The sequence below is a fragment of the Pelecanus crispus genome, chromosome 7 (genome assembly GCF_030463565.1).
Source record: "Pelecanus crispus isolate bPelCri1 chromosome 7, bPelCri1.pri, whole genome shotgun sequence".
Classification (NCBI taxonomy): domain Eukaryota; kingdom Metazoa; phylum Chordata; class Aves; order Pelecaniformes; family Pelecanidae; genus Pelecanus; species Pelecanus crispus.
The window spans coordinates 42,628,546-42,641,248 of NC_134649.1; the positions used below are offsets into that span (position 1 = coordinate 42,628,546).

Below are 12,703 nucleotides of genomic sequence, written 5' to 3' on the forward strand. Positions count from 1 at the left end.
TATAGTCTAAGATTGTAATTAAAGTTGTCTTTGTACATACATGGTTATTTGAAATTTAAACAAAAATGTAACATTTAGAGGAGCAAACGTCAACATAAAACAACTGCTTTGGACTTGTAATGTGGTGTGATATATCCATAATGATAGGATTAATCTGGTGTGGCAATTAGAATGACTAATCCTTTGGGATGTAGCCTCTATGGAGTTAACTGCATATTGAAGGGAAGAGCCTGGTACATTAACAAGGATGCAGAATGATTCAAACGGCTGTCTGGGTTTGTTTGTTTTCTGGTTTTTAAATGAACAGAGAGAACAAAAAAATCATTTGTAATTGCCTTGTTCTTCTTTTTAAAACAAAGCTGGGTTTTTTATTAATTTTAAGCAGTTGGCATCCACAGAAGAGAAACAAAGAAATGAAAGGACTCGATTCACTCATCTTCACAACAATTTACCATCAATGTATATACAGTACATTAATGAAGCATTGTTTAAACTTTAATTATAACAGGGACACACCTAGCATGTTTTCTATGTAGTTTTTCCATTAACAGTATTAAACAATGGTGCTCCATATTGCTTATGAACATATAGATATGAAATTAGGAAACCGATGAATCAAAGAGAGGTGCTAATCTTATTACCACACAGCTAACATGGCATTTGTATTGGTAAACTTCTCATGGGCATTTAGAGCTGACATAAAAATTCCTAATGTGGCTAACTGAGTTACAGACGAGGTACATGCACGGATACCAGGCGACCCCCAGCCGGTCCTCCGGGCCAGCTTCCCTAGTCATCCTCTTCGTCTTCCTCATCGCTGTCCTTCATGGTGATCCCCTGGAGCCCTCCACCTTCGCTGACCGACGCCGTGGCCTCCTCTACCGTCAGCCGGTTCCGGATGGTCTCGTAGGTTTTGCTGTTTAAGGTGGAGTCCAGCACACCTTGCAATCGGAAATCCCGGTACGTTTTCTAAAGCGGGGAGAGGCACGGAGGAAGGAGGAGACAGCACAGAGGTCAGGGCCGACGCCGGCTCCCCCGCTTTGCCGCAGGAGCCAGCCCGTGCCCCCCCGCCCGGAGTTTGGGGACACCAATGGAAGAGGCTGGGGTGCCAGGGAAACCCCCGCCCCAGGGACGTTTTGCATCGCCCCGGGCAGCGCAGAGGCTGCAGGACAGGGGTGTCTCTGCCGGCCACCGCTTTGCCGTGGCAGAGGTCCCTTTAGGGCGCCTTGAGCAAGAAATCACAGGAGAGCTTTACATGTGGTAGGCTGGGGTCTAAAAAGGCATGGAAGCAACAGATAAGGGCTCTGCTCCAACTAACTTTCCTTGCTTCTGGATGCATTCATCTGCCGGTAACGTCAGTTATTTTTCTTCACGCAGCAGAACGCTTATCGCCCGTAACCGCAGACGTGATTACACGTTCCCAGAATGCTCCATATTAAATAATCCTACCTACAGTACTGGGATTAAATAAGCTAAGTCCAGGATACTGGGGAAAATTGTTGGTGTATAAACATAAGCACACGGCATGTGTTTCTTAAATCTCTTTCTTCACCTAATTCTGAAACTGGGGTTGCATTTCCACAGTTAGCTATATTTCCCTTGTTATTACAATTAATAGGTCTCATTTGAATTTATGTTTAAAAACTTCTTGACTCTGTGAGATAAAACTCTGGCCTCGTAGTTCATTTAATTCTGCTCTGTGCTCTGCGTGGAAACTGTTCTGCTATTTCAGAAAGTCCTTGGATTTGTTGTAGCTGCTTCTGAATGTAATATTGGTATAAATAAAGCACAAGGAAGAAAGCTTTCCTCAGCTAGCTGACAAGTAGAAATAATTTGTCTGTGCCTGTTGTTTTCAGTTATGAAAAGCACATTTAATACATTTCAGTTTTAATTTATTCATGCCTTCAATGTGTTCACTGCACACAAGACCATAAACATTATAAAATACTAGACCAAAAAGCATTAGATAGAACCTAAAATGATCAAAAATATATTTACCCCCTTCTGTGATCTTATTATTTCATGTAAACCACTGCGATTTCACACTGAAATAATTATCATTAGTCCAAGGCACACACACACATATACACATACACGTGCACTCCAGGAAAAAAATGTTACTTTCAGGGTATGCTATCCCACCTTTGTGATCTCTAAGAGTTGATAGTAAAAGAAACAAGTTTAATTAACTATGAGAACAATCCTCATTTGCATTCTGATGATAATCACAAGCTGGACTTAAATGTTTCTAGTAAAACAGTGTTAAACTCTTGGTTTGATTTAACCCGTTTTAACACTGGAGTTCATTGGTGTGATCAACATGTTTGTCCACAAAAAGGCTAATTTTGGTGCGCTTATTCTGCAGGTAGGGCCGAATAGCGGAGGAGTTTCCCTTTTTCCATGCAAACAGTTACTTTGTTCTTATTTGCACATCTGTATTTTGCCTCTATATGCATTTCAAGTTCCTGTTTATCCTTTGCTACGTGCCATACACACACATATCTTAACTTTTAAGAATTTTAATGAATGGCTTAATGTATTTGCCAGCGACAGTTTGCCTAAGAGAACATGCCGCACGCATGCAGGCATACACACACGCTCCTTCCGACAGCAAGATGACAGCGAAAACGCATCAGACGATTACCTTTACTATCCTAATGAGAGTTTTCAGTTGATAAATGTGAAGCTGCAGGTCCATACGGTCTGTCAGCCAGGTGCAGACAACATTCATCGAGCTGGTGTACCATTGCTGCAAGAGAGACAGGACTTCTCCAGCAACCACGTTAGGGCTGCGTGCTGTGCCCTGAATTACACAGGCGGCACCCAGTCAGCACCCACCTTTCCCACTAGCCAGCCTGGTGATGGGATGTGACAGACTTAGAGGGGGAGACAGGCACCCTCTTTTACACAGAATTTCCATGCACGAGCTTTTAAATTCTAATAATAACAACAAAAAACTTCTTCGGAGGGGCAACGGCCACCAGCAACACTGCAAGGTTCTTGTAATCTGATTTTTGCCATTGATGGGACTTGCCCAGCAGTGGTGCGCGTTTGGCCCAGTCCATTTTTAAACCCGTTCCCTCCCCGCACCCCCCGCTCAGTGAGAGCACAGTCCTGCCTTTAAGTGTGTCAGACCCACACTCAAGCTACTTACCGTCTTGAAATTCAAACATTAACCAGCTGCGGGGCGAGCCTGGTTGCCTGACGGCGAGCGGAGGGGAGGCTCGTGCAGGGCAAGGTTTGGCTGCGGGTGAGGATGGTGGCGTAAGCACCTACAGGCGCCTGCCCAGGCTGCGCGGGAAAAGCTTTGGTTTCACCCTCACAATGATGAAAGATGGAAAAGCAGCAAACAAATGAGCTTGTTTCAACCTGCTGAACTCACAGGGCCCCTCCAGGGGCTGAAATTTTGCTGCTTGTCTGTGAAAAAAGGCTTGCAGCTGTGCAGCAGCAGCCTGCCAGCCCTGCAGTGCAGGAAGTCTCCGGTGGGCTGTGGATCAGCGCCCCGCTCACGCAGGGCTGGCATTGCACGTCTGACGCCACACAGACGAGCAGCGAGCCCTCGAGAGAAGGAAAAGCAGGAGCTGGGGCGGGGGGGGAATCACAAAAACCTCCCCACGGCGCTCAGCGCAAGGGTTGATTACAGTGGTGTGCATACAGAAACCCATCACGCCTCCGTATGCGCAGTCACACCCTACTCTCGCAATCTCTCTTACACAAATGCACGGATCAAAACTTATACTGCAGACCAGCTGCAATTAACCTAGAACCAGTTAAAGATTAAAAAAACCCACTGGACCACTTTATAAAAATCCTGATTGAGCACCATCCAGGCTAGTCTGAAATGCAGCTCCCTCCCAACTACCCTAAGCCCTTGCATCGGTCTAACGCAGGTATTACTGCAGAAACTTGCCCTCTTCCCTCTAGTCGCTGAAGCTGCCAGCGCAGCAGGTGAATGGAGACAACTGAATATTCTGCAATTGCAAAACTGAGGCCGGTGACTTGTTACCCTCCACTCGTTGACACTGGCTGAGCAGCTGGCGCCTGCCTGCAAGCGGAGCGCGGACGGCGCTGCTGGACGTGCGGCTCCGACACCATTAGCTGTGACTGGGCAAGGCTCGGCTGGCAGCGTCAGGGCCTGCAGACACTGCTGTCCTGGAGCACCCACAAGCTGGCACAAGGCTCACCAAAGCAAACAAATGAGTCCAAGCTAAACCAGCCCGGCATCACAACAAATGTGGGCTCAACACACGTTATTGACCCATACGGTAATGCACCTGGGAGTTGCTACCCTCTACCAGGAGCAGACAGCAGAGGTTACTCACGTTGCATGGGGAAGGGTTTTTCCCCCCACTTCAATGAAGATGTTCCTGTACTCCTACACCACCTCTTAATAAAATGGAGGAAATAAAGGGATGGAAGAATCAACAAAGAAATGGCACGTGGTGACCTCTTGCTTGATGCTTACACCTTGTGCAACTTGTGGCAGAGATTCCTGGCTGGCTCTTCATCTCCAGGATGGAGACCTGGCACGAGCTAAGAGCTCACATGAAACTGAGACAGGCAAGCAGGAGCTCTCTCCGTAACAGAAATCAAGATCAGATACCGTTAGCTGTCACTTGAGGTCCTGACGTCAGATTGGGGTTGAACTGTGAGTGAAGCACTCTGCTAGCTGGTGTAGGCTTGACCAGCATAGTAGACATGAAGGTCTGGTGGGTCTTCGTACCTCCCAATCCCTCAGACTAGTCTGAGAGGTCAGGGCATATCCCTGGATATTCCCTGAAGAGGCCCGAGTGCCTGTGGGTGCTGGGACAATGACCCAGGACAGACAGCAGCCAGCTGGGGGAGGGGGGCACAAAGTGACTGCTGTCACTGGGGGATCTGCCTGGGTTCCCTTGTAATGCTGGGGGCCCACGTGGGCAAAAGAAATCGTTAATGTTTATAACGTTACTTTTCTGCAATCAGCATGCTGAAATGACTCACGCTCTCGGGTGACCTTAGCTGCGACCCAGAGCTGCGCTGGCACATGGATGCCCAGGTCACCCAAACGCCTCCTTCCACCCCCTTTAAATCAAAGCCCACAGAGGAACGAAGCGCCCGTATCTTACATACGCACGCCCTCTCCCTTCCACTGCTGCCTCTCGTCTTCCACAAAACGATCTGCTGGGTGTTTATGTCACCTCTAAACGAGACGAGAAGTCCCCGGCGGGGGCAGGTCCCACCATTTCTGCTTGTCCTGTGCCACGCGCACCCACACAGCCGTAAGGATCCAAACCAGAAATGATAACCTCTGTGCGGAGGTTATCGGCAAGGTGACTTTGCTGCTGTGAGACCTTCAGATTAAGCAAAATGAAACATTTTTCTGTGTTTCTGGTAGGCACTCCAACACACTGGATTCTGCGGAGATGCAAACTCCTCCAAGCCGAATCCGAATCGTGCCTCTCTCCTCTTGAGCACCGGCTGACAAGGGCTCAGCCAGGCGTATTGCTCGGCTGCATGAAAGGAGCTCTCTTTCTCAAAGCTAAGTTACTCCGAAGACTTTCTGCTTTATGAGAAAAAGACAAAGTCTAATTCATTGATCTTGATACACAAAACCGTCATGTCACTTCATAGAGCACACACCAACTGCTGAATTTAAGCCCTGCATATTCATAAAAATAAGTTAGCCCATAAATTAAATGTTCCCTTTAGCTATCACTAGTGTTGATGTGCTATAAGACGCACAAGCCCTCTGATTCATGACTAACCTACCAAAGACGTAACATTTGCATATGATTATATTATTAAAAAAACAACAACAAAGCCAAATGCTCCGAAACGGAAATGTGATGATTTCAGACAAAAGAGCGCAGCGTGGTCCTGTCGGGACACCGGCCGCCTCGCTCCTGCCATGTGGGTCTGCCATTCCCCGAAGGGCAGCGGGGCACATGCCAGGGACACGGGGTTCCTTGGGGGCTCCAGCCCTGCGGCTTGTCCCCATACACAAGGTGCAGCGGGCACAGCCCAAATGCTGAACTCTGGGGCCTTACCATGGGGCTGCAACACATTTCAGGCACATTTCCGGAGCCCCAGGGCCAGCTGTGGCATGGGCACACCGAAGTAACTAGTATATTTTCTCAAAACTCCTCACACCTGGTTGTAAAGAACGAGCACTGATGCTCCCAGGTCCATGGAACCCGACTCACACATCTCGCTGCTGTACGCACACTTTACTGATGCTAGCTGGCATCCCTGTCCATCACTCAGAGGACAATTTGCACTTAGTCTGGGGGCATGGGGTGAGGGATGGCTGTGGAGGGTGCATCCCGGGGGGCGCGTGATGGATGCCACACATCCACCGGCACATCAGCGGGGAAGGGACCAGGACTCCCACGGAGGTGCGTGGCAGCCCCTGCTGCCTGCTGCGCAGCGTGACCTGGCTAACAGCAGAGGAAATGCGAACAGACGCTCTTTAGATGCTATCAGAGCCCAGTAACAGCAAGTAGATACTGTATTTGCACGGCTAGGAATTTTATCCATCTTTCACGTTAGTTTTCCTGCTCCCCTTCTGTCTTTCACAGCGACTGTCATTGCTAGGTGCTAGCCCGGGTGGATGAGGTGGGCCATGGGATGCTCCTGGACAGGCACTAGAGGAGCTGAAGCATGCCAAGGGGTGGGCTTCCACGGCTGCCCATGCAACACCCCAACCAGCTCGAGCAAGAAGCGTCCTCGTTCCCCCCTCCCTTTTTTTTTTTTGAATGCAAAAGCATGATCAATAAGTTGCTGAAATAGCAAGTTTGTCTCTGAATACATAAATCGCAAAAATTGATATGAATAAATCTGCAAGTAACACACTTGAGTGTGGCACATTTTATAAAAAAAAAAAGCCCTGTGCTGGGTGCCTGCACTTTCCGGGAGGTGGTGTCATTACACATACCCAGGAACATCTGCAAACCCCCATCTTCTTTGGTGTGAGCTGAATGGAAGCATGACCTCCTGTTCCTTGCCATGAACCTTGAGTTCACACTCATATTTTACATGTTACAGGAAGCCACAGCTCACCCCAGGGGTGCTGCAAACAGAATCTCGTAAGCCAGATGCAACACTGCTTCTTAAGGCACCTGAAGGAGCTGTATTCTTCATTCAAAAGCTTACATACTAGTAGCTTAAGGTCACTTCAGCTTTTGTAAAGAGTGGGACAAAACCAGGAATGCTTATAGGGCTGGGTTGTCAGCGGGGTAGCAGAGGGATTACAAGGAACCTGTGACTCTGCCTCTTTCTGCCTTTACTGGTAGTTTTTTTGTGTGTGAACAAGTGCCATACAACAGATTGAGGCTGGTATAAAGGCCTGGGACTGTGCAAGAGCACCCCGCTGAGCCTCAGCTGTGCTTGCAATTAGCAATAGGCATGAAATGATTATTGTTGTGGTGGCTGATGGCAATGTGAAGTGACAAGTTTTATGGGGGAAGTTGTAGTAGGGATGTTCAGCAAGTTTCTGCAAACCATTAATCGAAGGCTGCAGCACAGTTTAGTCAAAGCTATTTTATGTCATTCCAAAGGTCTCACAAGGATGCTGAAAGAATATTTTTCTGCTCTCAGTGCCTTGGAATGGAGTTTTTCTAGGTCAGGGATTCTTTACTGCCCTATTTAGTGTCAAAAATACCCATTTGCCTCAAATTAGCAGAAAGCTTGTAGTTAAGGGCTAGAGATTAGGCACACAAAATTACTCAGCAGGTGACTGCTGGGTGGATTTGGGGGTTGAGAAGTCTTTAAAACTGACTACAAGACATTATATACTTCTGACAAAAGAACATAGTAATCCTACCTGCTTGCTTTAACCACTGTTGTTTGTCTATTATTATGTGCTTTAATGCTCATAAGAGCAAAACTACTGGTGATACTACTCAATTACCATAGTAACTCTCCCCTATGACCTCTCATTTCAGTACTCGCTTTCCAACCAGAACCAATCCAAGCAGGGCAAATCTATTTAAAACTGTGACACTCACTGCACAAGGAGGCTCCGAACGCCGGCTGGCTCCCTCTCTTTGTCCGGGACATGGACTTGTTTTGAAATGCTGAAAGGAAGCTTTGAAATGAACCCGTGAATTCAAGGTGTTTCAAAGGTGAGGGACTGGATGTCGGGCGGCTGCCTCCGCAGCATCCCCGAGCCGGCCAGCGCGGAGCGAGGGGACCACAGAGGTGGGAAGGAGAGAGGAACGTGCTGACTATGAGTCTTATTTCCCAAAGGAAAACCGAGCCTGCTCTCAGGCAACAGCCCTCTCTCAAAGACACTTGATTAGCCAGGAAAAAAAAAAAAAAAAGAATTAAAAAATTACCGACTCTTTGTATCTGGTGTTTGCGTCCCTGTCCAACAGGCCAGAAGCTCAGCTGGTGGAAAGCACAGTGGGGCTGTGCTGATTTACAACTGCTGACAGTACGTGACAGCCGACAGAGCCGTGTCCATCCCCATCCTGGGCAGCTCTGAGAGCAAATTCGGTATTCGGCGTTGTCACACGCATTCACGGCAGCCACCTCCCCTTGGCAGGTGTCGTGTCTGCAGGGAAGGTAGGGATGCAGCCACAGCAGCTCCGGACTGTACTTTCCGGGCACCAGCTCTGCGCACACAGTTGCCAGCGTTGCGTGAAGACTTGCTCGGTGAATGGGAGCGGGAGCTCTTCTGGTGAAGTCTGCCTGCCCAAGGGACCGTGCTCCTGCATTCGCTCACGGCATGCCCTGTACGCACACGCAGCCAGGTTTGTACACACGATGCTGTCTGCAGGCCAGCAACCCAAAGCCCAGGCTGCTTGACGGCAGTCATGGAAGGACCACTCTTGTCCCTCTGGTCTTCTGTGACCACCAAGGCGTTCCTCTCCACCTCCCTTCAATGTTTCTTTCATTGTTGATCCCAGGCAGTCATTACAATTACAAAAACTTAGTAAAGACAGCAAGCATGAAGCATAGAGCCTCATGGCCAATGCAGTTTCCTACTCTTTTCTTTCAAAAAAAAGAGAGATGTTCCCAGCAAGCCTGAACATACATGGCAGCGTACGCGATCCTAGTTTGAGAGCCTCCTCCGAAGCCCACCTGAGCTGGGACGCTGGATGCGGATGAGAGTGGTGGTGGGACAAAGCGTGCCTCCTACCCTGCTCCCAGCCAGTGCTAGCAAGGTCTCGACCGGGCTGCCAGAGCTGAGCCCCGGCTATTTCTCAGGCCGTGCTTTGGAAACCCAGGCTTTGTTTGCTGCAGAAGGTGATGTGCCATCTCCCAGGCTGACCCACAGCCAGGAAGGTGGGGAAAGAGCGTGGACAGGGCTTTGGTGACACAAGTCCATCTGAAACTCTTGAGCTAAGATACATGGTGGTGGCCCCGGAGGAGGATGTGGCACAGTCGAGGCGAGTGAAGAGCTGCGGTCCCTCAGACGTACACGCAGCTCTGGACCCCAGAGTTGATGAGGAGATGGGGACAGACCTGCCACACGATGAAGACGGAAGAGGCACACCTCTCCCCTGCAAGCACACATTTTCTGCAAGTGGAGACCTGCCCACGCAGCAATCCCCATCCCATGCGTTCAGCTTTTCTTCCCACTACTCAACAAAAAACATCCTCTGCGCGGGGTATCCCTCCACAGTGCCCTGCGTACGGGCTCCCCCTCCCCTGCCATTCGCTGGGGGACCAGAAGAGCCATCCAAAGGCAGATCAGCATTTGAGCTACAAAACCTCCTCCAGCGCAGAGGGCCAAGCCTGCAGCGGGGTCGGGGGCTCAGCCCCACAGGCAAAGAGCATCTGGCTCGGTTGCGTCCCGGCCACAGCCATGGGTGGCATCAATAATAACCCAGCGACTCTCTTGATTTACACCTGCCAAGGATTTGGCCCGTTCCCCCAAGCCTTGCGGGGGCCAAGGCTCAGGCGACCACGTATTGCACCTCTGAGCACGCCTGGAAGCAGAGAAATTGGTGTGACATTGCCCACATTACAGAAACGAAGTTTAGCGGCTGTGGATCTAAGAGCACACAGCTAACCAGAAAATAAGCAATGAGTTAATATCACAGGCATTGATCAGCTAGTCTTACAATTAATGCTTCCAATAAAAAAAAAGCTCCCCCTTTTTATTCAACAGAATAAGAAATTAAACACTTGTGGGCTCATTCTAAAGAATGAATGAAATTGAATAAGCTACCTAGCACTTGAGATTCCCAGCGAGTGCTTGAATAGAGCAAACCTCCTGAGTTGAATGGATTGCCTTTTGGGACCAATTTGTCTCTTTTCACTCTTTATTCCTCCTTTTTTGCTGACAGATGTACAAAGGCGGAACTGCGCTGTGCAGCTTAGCTACATGCACCCACAGCAGCTGTCACTTTTGTCGAGCAAGTTAATCAAGCAAATGCCACCATATCCCACTTTCTATAAGGAACAACATGTTATAGACAGTAGTCTTGGGAGACGGGGAGGGAGGGAGAGAGACTTTATTTTAACTTTGAGTAGCTGGTATTTTTTTTTCTCCCCTCTGTGTGTAAAAAAAAAAAAGAACGGGAAAAAAAAAAAAAGCAGCCAAACCCGGTAGCACAAGCTGACACTTTTGTTTTCCCGCAGAACAAATATTTAATATGATTTTAACTCTAATTTGTACTAGAGGGAGAGCTGTCCGGTTTTAATTAAATTTAAGGGACTTAGGGGAACACAGTTAAAAAAGAAATGGAAGCTTTTTGTTTGCGTTAACGCTTGTTGATGATAATATATTGATTGTCAATTGCTAAGCCCAAAAGATTAGTGTAGTAAATACTATTATCTGAATGCCACAAGTGAAGTGCTAGCTTCCCGTCCCTGCTTTTCCCTTTGTGAGGCAGTTTGAATCACTGGTTGTTATTTATACATTTTCTTTGATAAAACCAACTTGTGTGGCTGATTTTTTTTAAACCCTGCCTCATTAAGTGCATAATAGCATTTACGTGCGGGGCTTTCTGCTTTTTAGCCTTTCAAGCTTAAGCTTATATTCCTCTCTCACAACCATGTTTCAAAACTTGGGATGATCACAAACAATTGGATACACACCAATATTGTATATATCAGATGCTCTCTTGCTATTGCCAAAGACTAGAAAATAACAGAACATTATCTGCAAAGAGTAAATAAATAGTTATCATCCTGCTACGCTGCCGCACGCCGGATAATAACACTGTCCGATCATTAGGTAGCTTTTCTATTGCACATAATTCTTTAAGTGCGTATACTCTTGTTAGATATGCAAAAGTCGACATCAAAAGTAGGGCTTTCGGTGTAGCTCTACGGAGCACACAACAGCAAAGCACCGAGAGGGCTCTACGCAGCCCTCGGTTTGCTGTTAGAAAGGTAATTCCCCCCCAAATTCACACACTTTTGAAAGTATCTTTTCTTTCAGAAAATAAATCTATAAGTTTTGGTAACAGATTGTGGTGTGCTAATTCGACTTCTCCACGGGGTCTTTGGCTTGGTATGTTCAGAAACAGAACACACAAATCAAAGTGTTTGGGATATGTGAACTCTTTGCCAAACTCTGGACTCTACGCTTGCACCTTGCCCGTACGAGCAAATCCTCCACCAGCCGTGCCTCGCAGGGCTCTGCCTACGCCTGGGCAAGCGATCCTCACAAGAGGCAACATGACCCCCATTTTCTGAATTAAACCCCTCTATGAAACTCTACATTAAATTCTAGAGATCTAGTAAAGTGCTAACAATTTAATAAAAATCCCCTGCAACCCCAGGGTCCTTTTTTTTAATAAAATTTCTGACTTTATTCTATCAAAGCCTCGTGAATCTGTCTGGAGTCTCCCAGGTCACACTCACACTGAGCTATTACTGAAATAAATGGCTGCACTGTTTTTTCCTGGGATTTTTTGTATCGCTATAATGCTATCACTGCAAGTACACACAGTGTATTCTTCAACATCCACCCCAGTGCTATGATTTCTGGATGCCTTTTACTCTATTTTATATTCCTTAGCTATGAAATTTCATTCACATTGACAACGTAGCTATACGAGGAAGTTACAAAGTCAAAGGGGCTCGATATTAAAATAATTTGTATTATTATTTAATAAAGTCACGGTCCCACCGTTGCCTAATAGGGTTAAGCTGCTAGCCAGAGCAACTCATCATCTGTCTAGGATGCAAATGGCATCACCGAATTACATTATCTTTTTTCCCCCCCCTTCTCTTCCCAAAAATAAACCACAAAAAAACTTTGAATCACATAAGAGCTCTGCCTTCAAACGGGGAAGAGAATTCAGAATGAAAGCTGAAACGCAGACCCAGGCGCATTGAAGTGCCGCACGCTTTTTGCAGTACATATGGTACCTGAGATCACCCACTGTTTGGGGAGCTCAGCAACAGGGTGCGCTCAGGCTGGTGCTTCACCCTTAATTGGCTCGAAGTTGGACCCGATGAGGCTCGGCAGGTCGGTGCCACGGGTGTTAATGGGAGGGAGGCACGGGACTCCTTGTGCATACGTTTTCTGCTTGTGCTGGTGGGATTGCACAATTCCCCGCTCGCCAAAGTGGCACAACTCATCCTGCATGCTCCTCACTGCAAATTTCTCTCCGCTCCTAACCCAAAATCATTTTATTCCTTTTTGGGGAGGAAAAAGAGGATCAACATCTTTCATGCCAGTGGGGCCAAGGTCCCCAGCAAATAAACATGCCCGAGAAGATCATCTCTAACACTCCCTGCTTTCAGTGCTGCACAACATCAG

The 12,703-nt window shown here is 47.6% G+C and overlaps 1 protein-coding gene across 9 annotated transcripts in view; it reads right to left on the bottom strand.

Moving 5' to 3' along the window:
* Nucleotides 1-789: 789 nt before the first annotated feature.
* The window catches only part of CADPS (calcium dependent secretion activator), a 227,458-nt gene continuing 215,544 nt past the window's right edge, over nt 790-12,703 (bottom strand). For all 9 annotated transcript variants that reach the window (XM_075714588.1, XM_075714587.1, XM_075714586.1 and 6 more), the window contains 2 exons: nt 2,645-2,749; nt 790-969 (listed from right to left, as the gene is read on the bottom strand). In XM_075714588.1, the coding sequence (XP_075570703.1) occupies nt 790-969; nt 2,645-2,749 (285 nt within the window). The remainder of the gene's footprint in view (nt 970-2,644; nt 2,750-12,703) is intronic.